This window comes from Photinus pyralis, unplaced genomic scaffold (assembly GCF_008802855.1).
Source record: "Photinus pyralis isolate 1611_PpyrPB1 unplaced genomic scaffold, Ppyr1.3 Ppyr1.4_LG8, whole genome shotgun sequence".
Lineage (NCBI taxonomy): Eukaryota > Metazoa > Arthropoda > Insecta > Coleoptera > Lampyridae > Photinus > Photinus pyralis.
Genome location: NW_022170819.1, coordinates 31,438,952 through 31,463,749, shown reverse-complemented (window position 1 = coordinate 31,463,749; position 24,798 = coordinate 31,438,952). Strand labels below are relative to the sequence as shown.

Below are 24,798 nucleotides of genomic sequence, written 5' to 3'. Positions count from 1 at the left end.
TAATCATATAATTGTAAATTCAAGCAATTTGGGATTATTTAATTATACAGTAACATTAAATTTAGATTTCTTTGCTATTTTTATTTTTTACCACATAATTTCTACCCTTATAAAAACCAACACTTGCGAAGAAATGAAAGTATGTCTGTGCCTTAATAGCACATTATTTATTTGTATCTTACAATGCTCCAGTAACTATAGTCAGTAAAATGAGTAAGTTCGCATATCGGATTAGCGCTTATATTCACAGCGCGCATGAGGTTATACATCTTTCCTTATTTAAAACATGACATTTGAGGTAGAGGGCAAGTGCGTATCTAGTTTTACGAACCACGGGCGGTGAACTAAGAATTACACTGGACGTTACAGACGTTTAAAATGGAGGTTGTTGCAGCAAAAAGAGAAAGCAATAGTTAAGGTATGTTGGTCTCGGAATGGGAAACACCCACTTAAAACACGTTGAGTGTCACTGGCTTGACGCTTTTAAGTGGGTGTTTCCCATTCCGAGACCAACATACCTTAACTATTGCTTTCTCTTTTTGCTGCAACAACCTCCATTTTAAACGTCTGTAACGTCCAGTGTAATTCTTAGTTCACCGCCCGCGGTTCGTAAAACTAGATACGCACTTGCCGTCTACCTCAAATGTCATGTTTTAAATAAGGAAAGATGTATAACCTCATGCGCGCTGTGAATATAAGCGCTAATCCGATATGCGAACTTACTCATTTTACTGACTATACACGCGTTTTGATGCATTAAATAAATATGTGATTGGTTTTTTACTCATAAATCGGTTAATTTTTAAGCTACAAAGTGCTTTAAAAAACCATTTTGTAGGTTTTTTAAAAAGCTATAAGATTATTCAAATTAATTTTTTTTAAAGCCTTATTTTTGAAAGGGTTGTAGTTGAAAGGGCTCGAATGAGTCACTAATGACGAGTGTATGCAAACTTTGAAGAGCCAAATCTTAACCAATTTTTGTTTTACAGAAAAACAAAAAAAAGCAAAATGTTCACAAAAGCAAAAGTTACATTTTTTATTCTTGTAAATTTTTCGTATCACTAATATTTTTGAAGTTATTTTGAAAAAAAGGCAATTTTTCAAAATTTCAAAATTTTTTTTTACTTCACAACTACATTTTTTCAAAAATAAGCACTTTGCTCCGGTCAAACTTACAGATCATATAAACAATACATAAATAAACTGTAAAGCAGTAACCCTTAATTACAATTGGGGTGCTAATTAGGGGGTGATTTCCTTGATTTTTTTTACAAAAAAAAGGACCAACTTTATTTTGAGCGTAACTCAATTAGTTTTGATGTTAGGAACTTTTCTTAAAAACAAAAAGAAAGGTTTTTTCAAACACTTTAAAAAAGTATTCATCAATTTTCCACAAAAAGTGCTTCATTTTTTTGTTATTTCACGTTGAAGTACTCGATTTGACTTAGTGAAAAAACTCTATAGAACAAAAGTTGCTTAGAATTACTCAATTGATCAATTTCCGGACTTTTTTCCCCCGAGAAGGGGTGGCATTCACCCCCCCCCCCAAGTAAAAACAACCCTGGGCTCAAGTTCACCTTTGAAGCCTAAATCCAAATTTTCAAGTAAATCCGTTGAAGCGCGAAAAATTACACGCCAAAACGGTCATTTACTGGCCTAAACTAAAGCTCAGAGCAGTAATTAGCTTATTTAAGAGTCTTCTTTACCTAAGCGCAACTTTTTTACATTATAGTATATAGATGATTATAGCTGCAAGAGATAAGATGATATTCTTGCTTTGTCAACTCCTGTCTTGGTCCTTAGTTAGTTCCCACCGACACTGTGCAGTGGCGCCACTTGTTACACTCAAATTGTTGATTTAACGCCCGCCAAGATACAGACTTTATTTACAAAAATTATGATTTCATTTTTTGGGGTCATGTTTAGAAGTAACTTATCTAAAAAACTGTCGGTTTACTTTTTCCATAAATCGTCTTGATCGAGAGTAAAAAAATAAAACAGATTAGTGCAATAATCGGTGCGAAACATCTAATCTTTAAACAATCGGTATTAAGTTGCTATAAACTTTAAAAAAAAAAATAGTCCGAACATTTTGTAGTAGATTGATAAACCGGCCCTAAATGTATAAAATAGTTCTTAAAAAACCTTGTTTTTGGAAAAACAAATAGTTTTTATGGCGGGCGCTCTTATGGAAATTTACATTGGATGCAGTGGGTACAGAAGACTCTTAAAAACTACTCTAAAATGAGCAAGAGCAGCACAAAAATCCTCTTAAGGATTAGGGGTGCTTAAAGGCTACATTGCCTTACCCTCATATACACAATACAATACAATAGGATGGCCCTAAAGGTTTGACTCTCGAAAGGGCGTACAACAATATTATCAGTTATAGAAACAGTCAGTCACTCATGTTTTTCGGGTCGATAAAAACGATTTTTTAATCTCCATTTTCCACTGATACTTACCGGTTCTTGTTTGATTTCTTGTTTAATGAAAGGGGGCTGAGATTTCCCTCCAGTGTGGTTAAGATCATTATTTATCCCTAAGACACCATTTTGTGCAGATGACGAGTAAAGATCTCCCTTCGCTATCCTGTTATTTCTGTAGTTTTCTTTTGCATCGGGTTTAAACCGTTTTACCGGATGATTTAACCTAGAAATTTTGGTGCTAGGAATGCAAAAACTTTGTATCGCAGAATTACCATGCGTCCAATGAAGAGTAGTCGTAGAGCAGATCTAAGGAATGTTCTTCTTCGCCCAACGCAACTTCGTACTCCTTCGATGTGAGAACAGGCCTCTTAAGAGTCGGGACGCTGACCTGTGCGACGCTAGACGAGATACCCGTCTCTAATTTTTGTTCGGTGCTAATATTTGGTGGACTAGTGTCGACAGATCCGGCGCTCGGCGGAGGTTGATCGGGCGTTTGGGTTTTTTCGACAGGCGACGGTAGTATCGTGGGTGGATTCGGTGATAAAGTCGGCATTATTTGATCACCCGGCGGCACCGAGGCGGGCTGCGAGTGAGGATTGGCTAACGGAGATGGCGCAACTGACGCTGGACTGCCTACTGACGGTATTGCCATAGATTCCTGAGTTCGAGGGTACGATGGCGGACCACCTTGAGGAGTATACGAACCAGGACATCTGCAAATTAAGAAATTAAGTGTTTTTAATACAATGTCAGCGGGAAATATCAATTGCGGTTAATGTTAACGTGCATTACATAACCTGAAAGCAATGTACGCATGTTCACCGGTTAAAAGCATGACGTTCATCTGAAAATAAGTTAGTAACAAATTTCAAAAATGTTGTATCCTGCACCTCCTTGGATTTACCACGACTTAATAATATACAGCAGGTGGTGGCGTGCACAAAAACCAATTCCTATTTAGAGCTGCAATGAACTTAAGATAGGCTTCATTTTAGCAACTTTTGAATTTTAATTAGCAGCGCCGCAGATATAAATGGGAGGTATTGTGAATTTTGTTTTTGTTCATTAATATTTGAGATTTTGCTGGAAATCATTTTTTTCGAGAATTTCCAAAATTCATAATATGGTTTTCAGCTGTGAAAATCGAACTGCGAGCAACGCAAAAAAATTATTATTACTCATGCTGTTTCAAAGACACTTGAAATTTTAAAAAAAACTATTTCCAGAATACAATTTTGCAAAAAATTACTTAAAAATTTTTTTTTAAATCGTCAATAAATTGTCATTAAAAATAAGAAATCATTTAAATTTTATTTATTATTATTATAATTATTTATTAATCATTTAAAAGGAAATTTCCAGAATACAATTTTGCAAAAAATTTCTTAAAAATTTTTTTTTAAATCGTCAATGAATTGTCATTAAAAATAAGAAATCATTTAAATTTTATTTATTATTATTATAATTATTTATTAATCATTTTAAAGGAAAATTTTTTAAACGGGTTAATCAATTATAAGTCTGAATGCACCAAATTAAAAAGATAGTTCAAAACCAGCCTTTTGCAATAAGACCCCAAAAATTTACAAAAAACTTAAATCATCGAAAGATAAACAAAGAAGATATTAAGTTTAGATTTTTAGAAAATTTCAAAAATTTAAAAAAATAGGTACAAACTTTCGGATTTTGTTAGGAATAATGGATATTATTATGTACAATTTCGCAAAAAAAACACCCTCTATATATTAATTGATTTTGCTGAATTTTTCAATATCTTAGTTTGGGATGTGGACACACTGTATACGCATCAATTTTTGATTGAAAGCAGTATTTATGAACACACCGATTGAGTCGCTAAAATAAAGACCACCTCAGTCTATTGCATGATGATTTGTTAAGTATTAAAAACGGGATCTGTCCTCATCAAGTTATTTCTTTCATTGTGGCTTTAACATGCTTACTGGGGTTATCCGTCACCTAAACGGGTAGAAGCAAATGAATTATGAGTTCATGAGATTAGGACCTTCAAACACACTTTAATTCCTCTTACATTTCGCGCAAAGTGTGTTTCAAGTTGAGTAAGTAGTAAGCGTCTCTATAACTGGCGCAGTACCACATTTTGAAAGTGAAATCATACGGAACGACAGAAATCGTACGGTATAACTTCACTTGTGGTAACCCGTCACCCAGTAAGCGAGTGACCAACCTGTCAGCCGTATATTCGGAAAGTACAGGCGAACGCCTGTGGAACGGGACTCTACCCGCTACCCCTTTGCCCGGTCGGGGAGCACTACCTTTTCCGTTGCCCCATTTACATTTCGCCATGCTTCCAATGTACTTCCTACACCTGTAATTGTGCGTTTACTGTCAAAGGCCATTCGACAAGCCTCACAGTCCTACCGCTACTTACATTATTGTTTGTGTTGTTATTTTGATTTTAGAACACAATCGTTTCGCCATTGCAAAAACACACTAATGACGCACATAAAAAGCAAGAAAACGTAAGCACATCGTCCAAAAGATAGCACATTTAGTAGGCGTGAATCCCTATACGAAAGGTAATTGGACTTGCAAAAGTTTGGATGCCCCTTGCCTAGTGCAGAGGTTATGACTATCACCTATAGAAAGAAGAATCATTTTTAAAATGGGCAGACTAGCACTAGAATTATGAGATCCAGTGATTTTTGTTTAAACATACAATGGTTCAATATAAAACGAGACATTCTAGATTTATTTTTAAAAAATGTTTCTTGTCCTCTCTCCCACCCAATTTGTTCTTAACAGTTACACCCTGTATACGTTGTTCTTATTCATAAAAAAAGGAATGCTGCATTTCACCAGGATTTAGTAGTAGAACAACCTTTGGGTTGAATTTCGCTTTATATAAATGCTTTTTCCACAAGATGCAATTGTTTAAATTTCACATCCTCATTCCAATCTTCTAAACTATATACATGAATTATTTTTCGTAATGGATGTCTGTTTATAGAACATAGGAATAAGTAAAGCAATGAAGTAAACTGTTAGTACCTTGGTCCATGTTGATCATAGGTACTTGAAGCATACTGATACTAAATTCCGGAAGTTTGAAACTTACTTTCAAATTTACATTTTTTTAATGGGGGGGGGGGGGGGGCAAACTTTTGCAAGCACGTTAACTCACATGTAGACTTTCACGCCTACCAATTAACTCCTACCACAAACAAGAATGTGATCGAATGAAGGCGGCCGCCTTGCATACTTACTTAGAACAGGTACAGTTAGCACGTCGCGTCGGATCAATAAAATCCCATTGCCCGGAGGCGTCGTGTGGCGGAATGTGTCGATCTTGATGTTGAGCATTGGTAGGACCGCCAAGAACGCATTCCTGCCAGACGCGTTCTGGTAAAATGGTGGCGGCGGTAGCATTTTTGTGCATCGAAGCAGGATGTTCAATCGAAACCGGAAACGGACCAGGTTGTGGTACCAGGCTGTTGATCGGAACCGGAGACGGCGGTGGTGTTTGTAGCGTGATTGGCGTGCTAGAATCGTTCTTAACGATGGTGTTGCCATTCAAAGTGGTGCCGTTGGAAGGCTCGTCCATGTCGGTGACGAGCACATAGCAAGAGGGGTACCTCATTTTAACACCGCCGACGATTACTTCCACAATGCTGTTTTCGCTACTCGACATGCTAACTTTATCTAATGGGTAAAACTGGCACCAATCCTCCAGTAGACGCAATGTAGAATCGCCCGTTTTGTGCGTGTGTCCGGTCAATGTACCGGCGAGGCCAAACGGTGCCAAAATCACTGCAAATTTACATTCAAATAACATGCTATACAAATTCACAATGTTTTCTTCACAAGGGTTGGTCTTGTTGGCAGTACTGAATAGGTTAGGTTAAAGAAATCTGTCACTTTGGGGTTTTACGAAAATTCCACGCATTGTCAGAAAAACATAAAAGATACCTACCACATCAAAAATATAAGTGGCAACTACATTCAGTAGTGCCAACACAAACAAAATTTTGTAAAAAACATTGCGAATGGATATTACTGCTATAAAAACCTTGTAAACCAGAAGAAGAAGCCTGAGCTTGTTGCAGGTGCCATCGACTCAATTTCCGGACGGGCGGGTGTTGCCTTACGTCGACGCTTGCGCACACGGTACTCTCTCCATGGACGAAAAAAGCGAACGAAAACGAGAGGTGTGTCGAACTGTAAATTGAGTTCTTCAATTATTAACAATTTCCTGAAACGCATACCTCGATTCCACGTCTTTTTTCAATCCTTCGTAGGGCTGCACAAACCACTTGCCTAGCCGTATAAAGTCCCTCGATAATAGACATCTTTCGATCAAATTGTGCAGCGCTTTAAAGAGGAGAGAACGGCATTCGTAAGATAGTCCACTTTCCCATGATCCTTGTTCGCTATCTGTAATGGATAAGTGAGTGAAATTTCAAAAATGTAAACAACAAAAAAGGGGGACTGATCATTTATCGTGTTAGAAAAAGAGGGGCAAATAATAATTTTAAATTTAATTTAGAAACACACAAAACTCGAAATCCATTGAAGTTGGCACACGATCAATCAATTTTACTTGCACTTTAAGGCTTTTAGAAAAATGTCCAACTTACAGACACTCATGCCAACTTCGAATGCGAATTATGTTTCCACATTTTTTGTGTTTCCCGTGTTATGTAACAGAAACGTTAATTTCGATACTAACAATCAATTCCAAAGGTAAAACCGAATATTTGCATGCGCCTAAAACTGATATTTAATTAGACCCCACATCAAAACGTTCTGAAGGTTACTAATGAAAAATGCGCTTTAACCATTCGCGCGAGTACGACGGCTTTAAAACTTTAATCTTTTTAAACCAACTCAACAGAGTATGAAAGGAATCTTTTCACTGTGCAAACAACATTTCTCAAAAAGAAGATGTTAGGGTCTCGAAACATGGAATACAACTTGGTTCAAGTAAAAACCAGATTGGAAAGTTTATTGAAGTTAGTGCACAAATTTAACAAGGTTCTTACTTGCACCAAGACAAGGATCTTCACTAAGATTTTTTAGAGAGTTTTTCTTGGGTGATGTCCGTATGTCCGCCCCTAGGACGGTTTGCGATCTCAGCACTCCAACCAGGAGGAAGACCGCGTTTCTTTTTGTAATAAGTTTCAATACAGAGTGGGCAAAATAAAAAAATACCCGTGTAAGATAGAAAAAAGGTCTAGATATTTTTACCTAGAATTCAGTGGCGTAGTAAAAATAAATGTTTGGGCCACCGTTTCTGAGATTTGCCCAAAGTTGTTTTTTTTTAATGCAACGACCTGTATACCTTAACGTCAATTTTTTGTATTCTTTTACCTGATTACATTGATGTGTCAGAACCTTTCTTTAATTTTTTTAATTTTAGCCATGAACCAAAAATTAAAACCTTATTTTTTAGGGTTTTTAAATAGTAGGTCGTGGATTCATGTAGATTTTGTTTTTTTATTGTATTCATGACAGCCGATACTAATCAATAAAAATGGCTGCCAGTAGAAACATGTATTTCAAAATCTTGAAAAATATGATAATAATATACATATAAACATATAAAAAAATATAGGTTGTGATACATCAATGTAATCAGCAAAACGAATGCAACTAATTGACGTTAAGATATATAGGGTGTTGCATTTAAAAATTTCAACATTGGGTCAAATCTCAAAAACGGTGGTCCAAAAATGTTTGCTGATTACGCCACTGGATTTTACAAATATCTAATTTTGGCCCAAGATTCTTCTAGTAAAGGTATATATCGAACTGCGGTTTATCTGCACAATTTACACTTGTACCCACAAAGGGGCAAAATGGCATTGATACTCAAATCTTGATTTTATGGGCAGGTTGCTGCCATCTTAAAATTTTCTTTGTGAGTGATTTAAATTGCAAAGGTAACTGTTAATACAATTGCTTCCTGAAAAGCAGAGGAAAGAAATATGTAGTAAAGGAAACCCGAGGGGGAAACAGTATATTGTGTACACCAAGCGACTAGTGTGTTGTGTAATGTCGAAGGTGTCGTTAAAAATTAGATATTTATACGTAAAATCCAGTGGCGTAGTAAAAAAAATTTTTTGGACCACCGTTTTTGAGATTTGACCCAATGATGGTATTTTTTAAATGCAACACCCTGTATATCTTAAAGTCAATTATTGGCATTCATATTGCTGATTACATTGATGTATCACAATCTATATTTTTAGCGCATTTTTTAAGAATGTGCTATTGTTTGCATTTTGTCCGTCCGTCTGTCCGGACCCACTTCTACCGTTTTGAACTGCTTCTAGGGGAATGGTCCTAGAGTCCTGGAATTTTTTGCAGTAGGTAGCCAATACCTTGAAGGTGTGCTAGACGGTCATCAAATTTCGCTGTCTGGGGGTCCCCCCACGAATTATTTCCTGAGATTCTGTTTTCGAAAGTAAACGTGCATAACTTTTACATACGACAACCAATTGGTCTCAGATTTTGCATATGCATGTCTTTAGTGGTGCCAAGTAAAACTTTAGAAAATGGGGGGGGGGGGGGCACATGTTCTACCCTTCATGGTATTCTAATGAAAGGTCTCATCGAAATAAATTGGTTTGTACAAACTATAACTTTCCCGTGCGACTCTTTTTCGAGATCAGTGAGCGACGGGGCCTGAGGAGGGAGGGGATTAAAAATTAATTTTATCTCTCATTGTATTCTAAATCGAGGTCTCAAACGAAAGGAACCGTTTACTAGCAACTACTGTCCTTCTTTCCGTCCTCTTATCAAAGTACGGGGTGGAGGGGGAGGGGGGGCAGTGGAACTAGTTTTATCCTACATGGTACTCTAATGAAAGGTCTCAACGAAAGGAATTAATTTCTACCAACCATAGCCCTCCTCCTCGACCTCTAATCGTGATCGGGTATATTCCCTTATTCCTCAAGAACGGATTGTCAGAAGAGGGTCCATTGGTGATGTCAAAACAAAAGTTATTTCGGTTAAAACCGAGTTTAAAACTTAGCAGAAGACGCTGCCTCTCAAATTCATAAAGATAGGTACGTTGAAAACGGTATAATGAATAATCATTGTGTCGCTTTTCGTCCCTCATTGCATTGACACTTTAGTCCTTTAAATGGAAATAAAACCCGTCGATTTAGTTCAGAATTAGAGAGTACAATAAAGTTTGATTGTGATTATTTCAAACATGTCGGCAGTTAGATGCTCTCGCAGCGTTTCTCGTACGCATCGTGGTGTTTTTTGGAACCTTCTAGAACCCCCTGGAAACCCTAGCTTCGACTTCCGATAGTATATCAACTTGCCCGCTACAAAAACGATCCATGTTTTTACAAAAAAGTCTTAATAATGGGCGTTCAGTAACTGTCTTGGTAGTAGTTGGGTATGGTTGTCTCTTTCTAGCACAAACGTAGGGCCGTGGTAAGTTCGTATGGTTTGATGTCAACTGCTAGTCACGCCAGTCGACACAATGACAACATGAAAAAAAATAGTTACACAATATTGATTACGAAAAATAGGGGAAAGACGTGGTTTTTCTAAAATGCTCATGAGATAATATGAAAAATGAATTCCGTCCGTCCGTATGTGGGGTTGAGATCTCACCGCTCGGACCTCGTAGAAAGTAGAGTTCTTTTTAAGTAGGTTTCATCGCGTAGCGTGAGCGTAAAGAGAAAAGACTGGAATAAGTGTCAGTTTCTTCACAACCAAATAAATCTCAAGTTTGTTGTTTATATGCAAACGAAATTCGAACTACGATACTTTGCGCATGTGCGCTTCTGTCGAACTAACTTCCTTATTTATGGAGCAATTTTTACGAAGTTTTGATATCATGTCCTATTAAACCCGTGTCCGTCAAAACAAGTGGAAGTATGGGTAAATTCGAAGGTCACAAATAAAAAATAAGCACTAGCCAATCGCGCGAGTGCGCCGTCTTCACCACTTGTTTACCTATTTAACACACAAAGCTCTGGATTTAAATTTCGAGGAGCTGTCCTTAACCTTTGACCCCTAATAGCCATCGCGCTCAAAATAAAACCTTGATCGATATAGGTACTACAAAATAGCGAACAGTTTGCCCATAATAGCTAAATAGTACAGTCAAATTAGATCAAATTTCCACGAATAGCGGAAGTAATTGAAAGAAAGCTGAAAATTGGTATAGTGGTACATTAGGGCTTGTATTCGAACATACTAAAAGTCGGGGCCGAAACTCCTAGAGCTCATCTTGGAAAAAAGGTACTCCAAATCACTTTTTCGTTGATATCTCGGTAATCGTGCATTCTAGCAAGTAAAGTTTCATATAAAAAAGAAAGATAATAAAATTTTGTATAAAAAAGATGGTATGCACTTTTTTTGTATTTTCGATATTTACGTCGAATTTTCCGTTTTTCAAAATCGTAGAAATCGACAAAATAAAAAATTACATTTTTATAAATCAGTGATGCTTGGGAATCTTTTAACAAACTACAAACACATCGCATCTAGTTATCGTTGTTTGACGTCCAACGATTTTTACTTACCACTAAATACACACGTTACTTGGCGAGCATTATTTCCAGCATAAAACAACTTTAACTTTAACATTTCTCGTCAGTTAAATACATGATGAACAATTTTATGATTAACTAATTTATAAACAAGTACATAGCGATCAAAAATGAGTGACCGTCTAGTCACTTTTGGAATTTTTGTTTACATGGGAAATCCTACTTAACTTGAACTTTCAAAGGCGACTCGACAGTCACTCATTCTTGATCGCCCGTTATAAATTTAATAAACGTCAAAGGCAAATAATGAAACGTGATCGCTGTTTTTTTAGGTAATTCCAAGGCATATCTGTTTTATTGAAAAATGAACCTTTTTATTTTGTTAATTTCTACGGTTTTGAAAAACGGAAAATTATAAGTAGGTAATCGTATGAACAGATGCAGTATTTTTTTCTCTAAAAACACTTCTTTAGACTTTTGCTCTAAAATAATTAGGGGAGCTAGTAATTGACTATAAAGAAATGACCATTGACATCCCTGTGCTGCGTTGCGCTAGGCACCACCCTGTATAAGGAATCAAATGTAATGAATTTACGCCAACTTTACTGTAACAGAATCCTCCAGTTCAGAAAAACATCCAAAATTACTGCCCAACATGCACACTCCTCGGCACTCTCATTATACACGCCAGGAAGACCATAATATACTTTTTCCAAGGTCTGAAAAAACAATCGGTAAACGATGTGCTCAGTACATTGCTCCAAGGCTTTATTCCATTCTACCGCGCGAAATGAAAAAGATATCTACCTATACCGCTTTCACGAAAAAAGTTCAGGTGTGGATACTGGAACAGTGCTATGTACTATTTCGCGAATTGTTAATGGAATTGTTTAGTTTAGTTTATTATTTTTAGTATTTTTTTTATGAAATGAAGTCAAGTTTGATTTATATTTTTTTTGTAAATGCCCCATATCCATTACAAGTAGTTCAAACGACTTCGGATTTTGGCAATATTTATTTTTCTTAGTTTCTTTATGTAGGTATCGTTTGTATTCGGCTATATAGTATAAAAATAAATATATTATGTATTATTTCCTTCTCTTAGGTGGCCAACAGGCCTTAACAATGTCAGTCAATTGTTTAAACATATGTTTAAAGCACGCGAGCGCTAAAAGTAATGCACCTGCATCTGAAAAAGATTATGCTCTATATTCAATGTGGAATATCGACGTAAATAACGAAAATACAAAAAAAGTGCGTACCATCTTTTTTATACAAAATTTTATTATCTTTCTTTTTTCATATAAAACTTTCCTTGTTAGAATGCACGGTTACCGAGATATCAGCGAAAAAATGATTTGGAGCACCTTTTTTCCAAGATGGCGGCTCGAGCCATTGGAGTTTTGGTCCCGACTTTTAGTATGTTCGAATACAAGCCCTAATGTACCTCTATACCAATTTTCAGCTTTCTTTCAATTATTTCCGCTATTTTTCCTTATTTGACTGGCCTAAAAACGGACGGGACGGACGGCCGGATCAGACGTGACCTAAAAAAGTGTAAGTGTATTCCGGGAATACTCGTAAGAATACTCGGAATACCTACTTCAGAAATAGTAAAGCATTCAGAAAATCTGACATTATGTTTTTTAATAGATAATGCTCCGTGAGAATGTGCAAACGCCGTAAGTGGCGTTTACTAATTCAATCTTATCAGTATCACATCATAGCTGTAATCCTAATCTGAAACTAAACAAATGGCGACTGGAGGGAACAAAAAACAAGGTGTTTTCTTTAAATTTATCTCGGTAACGCAATCGTCGTCTTCCGGTATCTCGATATCGGGGTTTATCTATCGACAATTTTTTTAATATTCCGTCAACGTGCAATAGAAAAAGATGCCGGCTAAATCGATGGCGATTTGCATTCGTAGTTCCATTCGAGGCGAGCGGCGCACGTACGGAGAGGGCACGTGCACATCCCAAGTTTGAAACATGACAACATTGCGTTTATTTCGAGACATGTTTGACAACGATAACAATACAGGCATACCAAAGATTCGAATCATCAAATAATCACCTGGTCTTTATAAATTACAAATTCTTTTGATTGACGCAATTGAAGTGATAACCTTGAGCTCGTTTTCACTAGGTGGTGTTGCTACCTATTTCGCGCTCGTTGTGTAACTGTATCTACGTCTCATTAAGAAAAATTCTCGACAGAACGCGCGCACGGTTTGGTTCACCTAGAAAAAAATTAAACAATGGATTTCTTCCAATCTGATTTAGTGAAAACTTTCTATTTTCTTATTAGCTTTGTGACGTTTGTTCTCGTTATTTCTCGTGCGTTTGCGGGAAAATTGGATACCGATTCAATTGCAACAGGTGTTTCTAGTATTCATTTAATCATCTACCTATTTATCGGATTCGCACACGGTGGCGGAAAATACACGAGACAATTAAAGGCGGCGATCTACAATAATTTTCTACGGCCCGCGGCAGGTTGATGAACCTACAGTGAAATCCTCAACTTGAGCAATGTTAAACTCGTCTTCGTTTTTCTAGTGGGAGAACTTTAATGTGCCGCATGCAACAGTTAACCGTTTTACTACCGTAAATTATAACGAAATTTACGAAACGATTTTGTCATACGTCGGAGGGCATGCACTCGCATACCGCGCAAGAGTGCACTTTTTTTTGATAATAACGAGCGACGATTAAAAATACTCGACGCTATTAGCACGTTCGATTGAAGTAGGCGCGCTACGTCAGTGTGACGTGCGCGTGACGTCACGCGAGCAGTGCGCGGGAATAAAACCAGCGGCGGCCTTCGGGCTTCGAATTGCAGCTGCTTTTAGGCGTGAACATCACCCAAGAATGTATCAATGGAATTTTATGTAACGTTTCGTCCGATCATTGCAAACCCATTCGAGAAATTACTTAACAAAAACATCGCGTTTACGTAACTCATAACCCATAAAGTTGCACAGTTTATAATATGAAGGTCATTGACATGTCGAAAACATCACGGTATCGTGTGCATCGGATACAAGAAATCATCATCTTTTCAAATGAGAGAAATGGGATTTTTCTCCCTAACCAAATTGCTGAAAGGAAATAACGAAATCAAAATTATGCGGAACAAAGGTTAATATAGTAATTAATTGCTAATAAAATGTACGTATCGTAAAATGTTTAATGTTCCATTCAAAACTTGTTGTCCCCGTTTTGAAACATCTGTATTCTGAACAGATTGATAAGGCGCATTTTCTGGGTTTCCTTTTATTGATTTGTCATCCGAAATATCATAAATCTAATATTATTAATTAAGGGATGATGCCGCTCAAATGGTTATAGGGAAGTTCTTAGGGGTTCTAACACAGTTTATATTTACTCAAAAAATTAGTTTAAAGAAAGTTGGCATTCCCCACCAAACCCGAGACCAAACCGATATCACGACCGATATACCTATAACGAATTTTCCTTAGTTTGCGCGCACGCCATCAATTCTGTTTTTGGGGAATATTGTCTTTCCCAAAATATAGGTTTTTGAAGCAGTCGTACGTTATTTAAAAAATAAAACTTTTGTGAAAAGGGACTTTTTACGTTGCGACAATTTTACAATTTACAATGCAGCACTGTTCGTATAACTGCTCTTTCATTGATTGCAAGATGCTATGTAAACGTACTCAGGGATGACGTCAGAATACAGCGATGACGTACGTGCAAATTAAGGAAAATTCGTGTGGGTCGTCTACCCACCAATTTTGATCGATACTGAAACATTTTGAAACGCAAAGCTATACAGACTGTTCCAAATTCGAGGGCCACCGATTGGTAGGTAGCTTAAATTTGGCAAAGTTGCGTATTTTGGTACTTACTTAATAAAATGGCGTTTTGAAATTGAAAAAAAAATGGCTTCCATAAGAAAAAACAAAGTTGATGATGGTTTTGAAATAACTTCAGTAAAAAAATAAAAACGATTTTGAAAAATTTCATTTTTTTCCGAAAATTTAAAAACAAAAACGAAATCTTCCAGTTAAGGGTTCTAAAGGGGCGGCAAGGCAGCAAGCAAATTCGACGCAACAAGCTCCAGGTAAAAATGTTTTTTTGACAATTTTAGTCTAATTTGACCATCCACAGAAAACCTGGGGGCGTAAAAGTTTGTCCAACGAAAACGATTTATTGCTATTGAAGTGGTAATTTGTCGTCAAACTCTGAGGCCAAGTTGCACGCTTCACAATAAGATTCTGTGACTATAGTAATGATCCCTCTAGCTAGAACAAGCAACACCAAGCCGATAAAGGATTAGTTCCCGGCGACAGAGCAGGTGTAGCTCATTATTTCTGTTTACTATATGACGGAATGAATTGTGTTTAGTTTCAGTCTCAAGACTGATGCCAAAGTGAAAAACAGTAAAATTTGCGCTGGTGTTATAAATGTACAGGGTTTTAGTTACTTTTACAGCGTTACAGGCGTTCTTTTATACCACCCGCACTCGAGTAAGAGAGGTAATGCATTGGAGTAAAAAATGCCCCCACTTCGGAAATACGCGTTTTGAAGACACACCGATTGGAACCACCTATGATTCAATATTCGTAAGTTTCCTTGATAGTTGAATAAACTGGCGTTTTCAAAATAAGAATAAGGAGTTAGGTAAAAAAGTTATCGAACCTCTTTTTTGTAAATGGAACACCCTATATATTTTAATTAAAAAATAGCATATTGTAACGAAACACAGAAAGCACCCGTTTTCCGTTCTGAAGTTTCATACCGAAAGTTATGACCATACCGTATATTTGTGAAGTCGACCTTTGCTGAACACTAGGTATCTAGAAGCGTTTTAAGTTGGACGCTTCGTTACTAAGTAGGTCCTGAATTTACTTATTTGCTCTAGGAAACAGGGAGTGAGATTCGTGTGTTTCATTATTTTCTTCCCGCCGATAACGAAAGTAATTCGTAGTTAATATCCTTTTTGCAACCGTTCCTGTAGGAATATTTAAATTCTTTTTACAGCCGACGAAAGCTCTCTTGCCAGGCAAGACGAAAGCGAGTCAATCTGATCTGATGGTATACGAAAATCCAGGATTTAAATCGGCAAGGTCGTGCAGTTCAAGGAGACAAAAGGACGTTGTTGGACTGCCGAATTTGGAGATTTCATTCCGACTAACTGATTAAGTATAATTAAGGATTGACATTTATGTGGGTTACAGAATCCCGTCCGATTGAGCTGGATCTTATCTTAAAAGAAGCGCTCTTAAAAAACGTGCAGAAGATCGCCATTCCACATGGCGTCTTGTGACCTTGTGACATGGAGTCTGGAGATGAATTAAGTCCCGTGCGATCAGAAAGACTCACTTCAAAAACAAAAATGTTTAATGGTTCCAGGTAATTATATAAAAATCAAGATAAAGTAAGCCACAACCTCAATTATAGTAGTAGGGGAGCCCATGATGCTAAATGGGGATATGGTAGGGACCTATTGAACTTTGTAGATTCAATGATAGAAAGAACGAATTATGTTGTACATCACCCCGCCGCTGGGGGGAGCGTATACACTTTTTTAATAATGTACAACAAAATAGTTACATGAAAATACCAAAACGCGTCAGATATTGATAGTGCATATGACCCACGTGTCCCTGATATTGGGGGTATGTTAATCTTCCGGTTTGCATGATGGGGAGGCTGTACGGTAGGGTAGAAAACGGGATTTATTCGAGTATTATTTATAACACGACCCGCCTATCTCACTCAACTGACATATGCTTCACTTGCTGAACGCAATTAACTTTATTGACGGTTTGTTCCACTTTGGCGTGTGGAAATCGGCAGATTATATTATTTCTGTTATTCTTGAATGACCTTCTTTGAAAAAAGAATTCCAACGCGCTCGAGAATGTCAACGTAACGTTTTTTTGCAAGTTTATGACCTTCCCACTCCTTCACGTCACGCTCAAATCGTCAAATTATTGAACTGCACACTTTTCAACACGTAGTCAACCCACCTTACTTTAATCTAACGCGGTCGAGTAAATCCCAAAATCCACTATTGGGCTCCCCCATATTACAGCTCGTAAAGGAATTTGATAAATGTTATAACAATTCCATGAATTTTAATAGGACACGAAAATTCCACAGTGATTTGCCTCTCGAAAAATTCCAAAAATCTTTTTTGAAATGTACTTTTTTGAATCATTTGAAGCTTTTTTTTCAAATTCTTCGACTGAACGTGGAAATAAAAGTATCTATCTATCTATCTTTCTCCCAAATTTTAAATCAATATCTCAAGCAGTTTTACATTTAGAAGAGGGGGAGGGGGGGGGGTACTATTTACGTGTGCCCCATATTCATAGCATCTTTTCTAATAGAAAAATTCCAATTAAATAATCACGGTATCTATTATTTTACTTAAATTTTAGTCGATCCCATCTCGCCATTTACCACTTACACCCACATGGACCGATCTACTCTCCCCTGGAATTTAAAACCAAGAACGTAATCCCGTGGACTAAGACGGAAATGCGCGATATATTTGATGAAAAATAGTTTTATGTGAGGTCTGAATGCAGCGATCTTAAGCGCTAAGACGGACGAACAAAATTTTCGCAGTGATTACTTCTCATAACAATAACTCACGACTGTTATTACATTCAATATAATTTCGTTTGTCCGTTCGTCCCACTCTCCCAATGTTGCAAGGGAGCAAATGTTTCGTGTAACAAATTTTGAATGAAAAAGGTGAAGGGCGATCGCTTAGTCTAAGCTCTACGTAATCGGCAATTAATTGTTATCTTCTGCTCTCTTGGATCGAACAGAAAAAATGACCGAATTTTCCGTGGCACGGTGTCATTTACGTCAAAGCACCAAAATCAAGGTTGGCGCAGATCGGCAAACAAAGACGGCACGTTCGAGTGCCGCTTGCAAAATAAGGGATGGAATTTTGCAACGATTCGCACATTAGCGAAGCAACCGTCGCCGTCGCATTCTTGATCAATACGGCACACCGCTGCATGCGTCCTGCCGATACCACCCACGAAGTGATACCGCGCGTATGTGTGGGGTTGCTTGCTGCATGCACCCCATTGAAAATTGAAAACTCGCACACACTCCCTTACCGGTTGTTATCAATTCGGGCGCGACGAGCACGGCCAAATCGGGCTCCTCTCCGTACCAAAATATCCATAATTCTTTAGCGGCGGCGAGACTAAGTGGTGGTGGTTGCGTAGGTGTAGGTGGGCCCAGATCGAAGAGCGTTTCGGGTCTCGGCGCCGACACGCGTCTCCACACGCACAAAATATCGGCGGCTAAACAGCGTGCATAACTTCGTAGTACCGGATCGTCCAATGGTTCACCTCCACCCCCTCCGCCATCGCACCACACAAGCTTACGCCATTTAATACCGGAAAGTTCAGTCTGAAAAAGAAAAAGAGAAGTCGATCAAAACTTGTTGAGTTTTAAAGCCATTAAAAGGGCAAACATAAATACTTCTTCAGCATTTGATATCTCTGCGCTAGTAGTAAAGTAGTAGTGTCTCTATTATAAAGTCGAAAGCAAACGACCTCATTCGATTATCCGAGACCCGACAGCAACAGGTTACGAGATTAATCTCTTAACAGCGGGGCGTAAATGGTCGACGCGCTTTACGAAAATAATAGCGATCCCGAAAGGCGCCCTTGAGGAACGTCGCACAAACAGTTTTACAACGCATTCGGCATTCCATTCGGACGCGTTTGATTAATCACGTACGCAAGTTCCCATTTGAGCGCACGTGCGCCGTGTTTACAAAAAAGAAAACGACGGCGATGCGGAAATAGTTTCGAGTTTTTTTTCCGCATTGCAAAGCTTCGAGTGAGACAGAATAATTTGTTGTTTAAAAAATCCGAGGGCGCTTATCTAAAAATGGCGCAAATGTAACACGATAGTTAAGGGAGAAGACGAAGTATGGGAGGGAACAGGGATCAAGTGGGTATGATTCTGGGTAAATATGTAACCCCGATACTCTTTGAAGTGTCAAAGGAAAAAAATTACGTTTGCCATAATAAAATTAAAAATTGAGTCAAGGACCTGATCACTTTCTATGTAAAGTTATGACGGTAACAATTAAAATCTTGCCAGAAATAGGTACCTATGTACTAGGTCCCACTCGAAAAACAAAATTCCTTTTAATAAATTTGGAAACATTCTGTACACATTTTCACATTTCAACCATTCAACTCACGCAGGGCTTGAAACTTGAATCTAATACAATAATTGATAACGATAAGTGGTCCATCGATATTTCGATTATTACTGATACTAAAAAAAAACGAGGAAAAAATGGTTATCACCGAAAAATTGAAAATGTCAATTTTCATTTTTCTTCATTCGGAAATGGTCGGTTCTCGTTCGCACCTTTTATAGAGACTTTTTTTGGAGAATCTGTTATTAGAATTTTCATACCACTCTAGATAGAAGTACTACATTCTTATAGGCGCCATATTGGATTTTTACAAAAAAAGAAAATGTGGCACACTCTACACTTTTACAAATCTAATCTAGTTACCAGAGAATGAATCCAAAAGATTTGACTTATTTTGTAAATTTATGTATAGTATGGCACATCATTATTTTTTTTCCTCCATCTCATTCCGTAAACATCCAACCTGGCGCCCATAAGAAATAAAAAATGTTTCAAAAACCCACTCGTGGGTGTTGCCGCGTAACACATGTAAATGATGAGTAACGGCCAAATGTAGACCGTAGTAACTATCAAATTAGCGAAAACCCTAAGTCTCTAGGTGGCCCAGGTGTCGAGATCTCGATGGAACAGACAGACGACGGAAAATCGAGCATATAAGCCTTACCTTGACTCGGGGAACCGTCCACTTCCGAAAACGAAATTTTGAACATTTTCAGTTTTTCGGTGATACCTCAAGTATTTTCAACGATTTTTCAAAAATTTTAAATGCGTTTTTTAAAACGAAAAAGAGCCAACTTTGCCCCCATTTAACGTACCCTGTATCTCTCACGATTACGAAGATCCCAATGATGAGCCACGAATTTGAACCACCTTATACAAAGTGAACTGCCAACGAGGCATTATACTAAAAATTCTAATGAAACTGAGCCACTAACAAACAATTCCATTAGGCTGAATGCATCGCAAACCAGTAGAGGGGGGGGGGGGGGGGGGCTCTGTAAGACGAAAAATTTGAAGGTCGTCTGGTACAGTAATTTGGGAAAATCAAAAGAAAACACTTGAATATGGCAAAAAACCAAATAATCTCCAGTACTCGAAGCATCACAAAAAATTCAAGAAATTCGAAAAATCTAGCGTCCCAGCTAGAGGGTTCAAATTTAGTATAGGTTATTCTGGTCCAAGAAAGAACCCTTGAATTTAGGGTCAATAGATCAAAGGTCGCTACAGTTGTTTGCTTTGTGTGATCTATTTAATGTTTAAATCGAAATGTAAGAATAATGCAAGTGTCGTGATAAATAGAAGCTTTTTATCGCGGCGTCAGAAGACGAGCGAGCGCGATGAGGGTGGGGGAGTCGATCTTAAACCTACAAATAATCTCCGTTGAATTGGGATATATATTTTTGTAAAAAAATTTAAAAAAAAAACTTTTCATGCAAAGAATCGAACCCGAGCTACCCGGTTACAAGCCGAGTATCCTTGCCACTAAACCATTACGGCACACATTCGATAGTTATTAAGCTGACTTCGCATTCCGAAATAGTTGTGGGGAAGGGTCAATTGTCGCATGCACGCCGACGCGTCTGCCGTTTAGAAATAAGCACGCGGGCGATTCAGAATCCCAAAAAATTCTTCGAGAATACCAGCACCTATAGCAACGATGGGTTACCCTGAAAATGTAAACTTTTTTTAAGGTTAAATGTGGTCGCTAGTTTAGATTGAACACAATTTCTATCATACTTAAATTTGATGTCAATGTTGATTTGTATTGGAATTATTAGATGTATAATTTTGTTTAAATAATCGTCTTGTATTTTGTTTTGATTTGATGTAAAGTTGGATTGTGTTAGGAAGGATTAGGGGCATCCGGAAGTAATTGTGTTAAGTGTTTTCTAAATCCGAACATCGCTCCGTGACAGCTAATTAAGTTGAAGGAGGTATTCGCCGATAGTAAACACAGGTATTAAGTTTATCGAAGACGCATACTGAAGTTTAGTTAACAAAATGATAAAGGAGCATCATAAAGTTTATTAAAGGGAAGAGTCGTTAAATATGCGTAGCAGACGAAAAACGGGGCTTTTTATTTAGCATTTTGGTGAAAGACAGTCAGTCTTGGTGATTGTAAAATTCTTGTAGAATAAAGTGTTGATCGAGGTGTAGACTCTAGATAGTGTTCTAAGAGATTTCATTTTGTCGTTATAAAAGAGATCTGTTCTAGTATGAATAGAGAAGTAGTTTGAGTGTTGTGTCTACTGAGCAGTGGGGCATTTCTTTAAGGTTTTCCCAAGTATTCGATAAAGTGAAGTTATCTACCACCAAAAAGTCACTAACATTTGAAATTGCATCAAAGCTTGTTTTGTGGCTTGGCAAATGTTGTAGTCAAAATTTTTTGTAATTTGTTGTACCTGGACAGATGTTATTGCACATAGCAGTACTAAACCCAATAATAGTATTTTAATGTCCCGTTCGCGCATAGGACACCAGCTCGGTTTCGGCGGTGCAGTGACCTTCCTTCGCCCAGACGTCCCGCTCTCACGTTTACTACATTAGAAACCTTCGCGGGCATACGTTTCACCGTCTATTTTTTCACCTCCTTGCCTGAAGTCGACGGTATAAGAGGCGTACTAGTTTTCGCTTTGGCGCCATCTATTATATCCTCGATTATATCATTATGTATATTGCGATTTAAAATCACGGAAAAGGGAAAAATTAAGGGAATTGTGGTGGCACTTTACTCTTCGTTACTCCCACTATCGACTTTTGAATTTTGATAAGTGTAATCGCATTTATTGCTACAGTCTGGAATTTACATGGTACTGTTTTTTTTTTAAATTTGGGATGCTAGCTTAATATTAAGCTGGAACCCCCAAAATTAGTAAAACGAATGTGGGCCCGAAAGAAATTACCTCGGAAATTACAAACTTGAATTTATACTTACATTTTTTTAACTTATTCATAACAATTTCATATGATTTGTTCAATCTGAAGTTTCGGATTATCCGTTGATAATATGTTAATTAAAAGAGAACAGTTGAGGGAGTGCCACCTACTCACTAAAGTAAATTGAATTAAATAAAATATAAATTAATAAAATCGTTTTTTGTAAACTTTCTCAAGTTTTTGTAAGACTATTTTCAAGGAAAAACCGAAAGAAAAAATGTTTTTAGAAAGACCTCTTCAAGAGTTCTGGTCAGAAGCTTTACAACATGGTATTTTTCTGCAGATAGCTGAACAGGAAAGCACGCGAAAGAAGAAAATTCCGATGGGGCAGGGAGGGCTACATTAATGTTAAGCGCCATCCACATCCAATCCTTTTTTTTTCCAAACGGCCAAAGCACCAACTTTTTGTTATTGGCACCTAATTATGGTGCTAAAAAATTGGATGTGGGGAGAGAGGTGTAGATACCCTAATGAACATATTTCAGAATAAGGTTTTTAAACGATATGTAGGAACTTCCAACTTCCAAAAGATCCTGTTTCTAAAAACAAAAAACTTGTAAGAAAACCTCAAACAATATTTTTGATGTAGCGAATATTCTAAAAATCCAGATAGACATCGAGGCACCATAGAAGATTAGTCAGCGGCGATACATAAGGAAAGCGGATGTGGAGCATTTTATGATCCGTTGTCGAGGGTTAAGGTAGGGTAGATTTAGATCATATCATAGATGGATATTGTTTAAATTATGTCTCCATATTTTATTACATGGTTTGTACAGGGCGGTTCAAATTCATGACTCACCAATGGAACCTCCGTAACGGTGAGCGATACAGAGTATGTTAAATTGGGGTTAAGTTCCCATTTCTATTACTAAAAATGAAATTTTTGAAACATCTTTTAAAGTGACTTATCACCGAAAAACTAAAGATGTCAAATTTCGTTTTCGTTTCGTTATCCTAAACGGGCGCAAACGGTTCCCGTTAGCACTTTCTATTTTTCGGAAAAGCTGAATCTGTTATCAGAATTTCCATAACATGTAGACCGAGAGCCCGCGTAGAAAATACATCGTCATGGGTACAAAAGGTTTGATGTAACCAAACAGTAGAATGTCACCGTGCGATTCCAAAATCGCCCGTCTGCCGGCCGGCGGCGGTCAACTTAGCGCGGGGGCGAATTTTGAAAACTGTTCCAAATCACATAATACATCGTCATTGGTACACGTATGATTTTTGGCAATCTGATCCGGAAATATGTACCCAATTCGTAGTTGCAACGGCAGACGATGTATCTGGGCAACTTTTCCGAGCAGACGCGATTAAAAACATTAAAAAATTATTAAATACCTCGTCATAAGGTACACGCTCGAATTATAGCTTAAAATAAAGCTCTTTGAATGTAGAATTTGGGAAAACTAACGAAAACACGGCAGACGGTCGTATAACTATAGCAGACGCCTTTGAAATTTATAGCTCGATCTGCGTTTAACGCATTACTCCCCGTGCGATAAAGCGAGAGCGCTGTCACACAAGCACGCTCTGTCGTATAGGTACTTGCAAAAACGGAACTACAGCTGAAAGTAGGTAAAATGTAGGCATGCCACAAATAATGGGATTTATGAAATTTTCTCAACTGTCACAAAACATGACCAAAAATATGAAAACATATATTTCTACACTAGGTATACATGGTAGGTAAATGCAGTATTAATATGTAAATAACGACTAACACAAGCTACAAAACGTTATATAAAAAAGTGTTTGGAAATTGGAATGCAAATATAGAATATAGAAAACGAATCTCATCACCAAAACTAGCAACAAAACAACAAAAAAGAAGAAAATTCATATCTGGGATAGGTATTCTGAAACTAAATTATAGTATTCTCTTACTAATACTATAATACACATGTATTTGGGAATACTTACATCATATTATCGGCTTCACTCGTCTTCATCACTGGAGGATATATACAATCTTTCATCTTCCGGTATATATTCGGCATCGGATGTGTCATTAGTTATGCATATTTCTTCCAGAGTTGAAGGCGTTTGTGGACCTACAAACCACTGAGGATACAATTTGTCATCGAGCAGCACCCAGCCGTGTTCTGTAGGATTGTAGAAACTGATATTCGCGTTGCACTGCACCACAGAGCACAGATTTGGTTAACACGTTTTATTTTACAGTGCAAAACATCTCTGCAAGGAGGCAGTAGACTGCCATCAAACTTTTTGAGACTGTCTAATGGATTAGTATGTTCATGTTTTGGTTTGTAATGATTCAATAATGTGTCAAATCTGGCTTCATTAATATTTTCATAATTGGGTTGATTATACATTTTGCATAAGAAATGTTTAATGCCGCTTATTTGTTCACTGGTCAGTTCCGGTGCATGTATTAATGAAGCCAGATTTGACACATTATTAAATCATTACAAACCAAAACATGAACATACTAATCCATTAGACAGTCTCAAAAAGTTTGATGGCAGTCTACTGCCTCCTTGCAGAGATGTTTTGCACTGTAAAATAAAACGTGTTAACCAAATCTGTGCTCTGTGGTGCAGTGCAACGCGAATATCAGTTTCTACAATCCTACAGAACACGGCTGGGTGCTGCTCGATGACAAATTGTATCCTCAGTGGTTTGTAGGTCCACAAACGCCTTCAACTCTGGAAGAAATATGCATAACTAATGACACATCCGATGCCGAATATATACCGGAAGATGAAAGATTGTATATATCCTCCAGTGATGAA

The 24,798-nt window shown here is 37.5% G+C and overlaps 1 protein-coding gene across 2 annotated transcripts in view; it reads right to left on the bottom strand.

Annotated features, from left to right (window-relative positions):
* Positions 1-24,798, bottom strand: part of LOC116177970 (mediator of RNA polymerase II transcription subunit 13) — a 73,405-nt gene that overhangs the window by 24,945 nt on the left and 23,662 nt on the right. Inside the window, exons 2-8 of one of the 2 annotated variants that reach the window (XM_031497171.1) lie at positions 18,039-18,336; positions 6,674-6,842; positions 6,478-6,626; positions 5,675-6,218; positions 4,636-4,776; positions 2,702-3,142; positions 2,466-2,652 (exon numbers count right to left, since the gene is read on the bottom strand). In XM_031497171.1, the coding sequence (XP_031353031.1) occupies positions 2,466-2,652; positions 2,702-3,142; positions 4,636-4,776; positions 5,675-6,218; positions 6,478-6,626; positions 6,674-6,842; positions 18,039-18,336 (1,929 nt within the window). The remainder of the gene's footprint in view (positions 1-2,465; positions 2,653-2,701; positions 3,143-4,635; positions 4,777-5,674; positions 6,219-6,477; positions 6,627-6,673; positions 6,843-18,038; positions 18,337-24,798) is intronic. The other variant, XM_031497172.1, reaches the window with a different exon arrangement.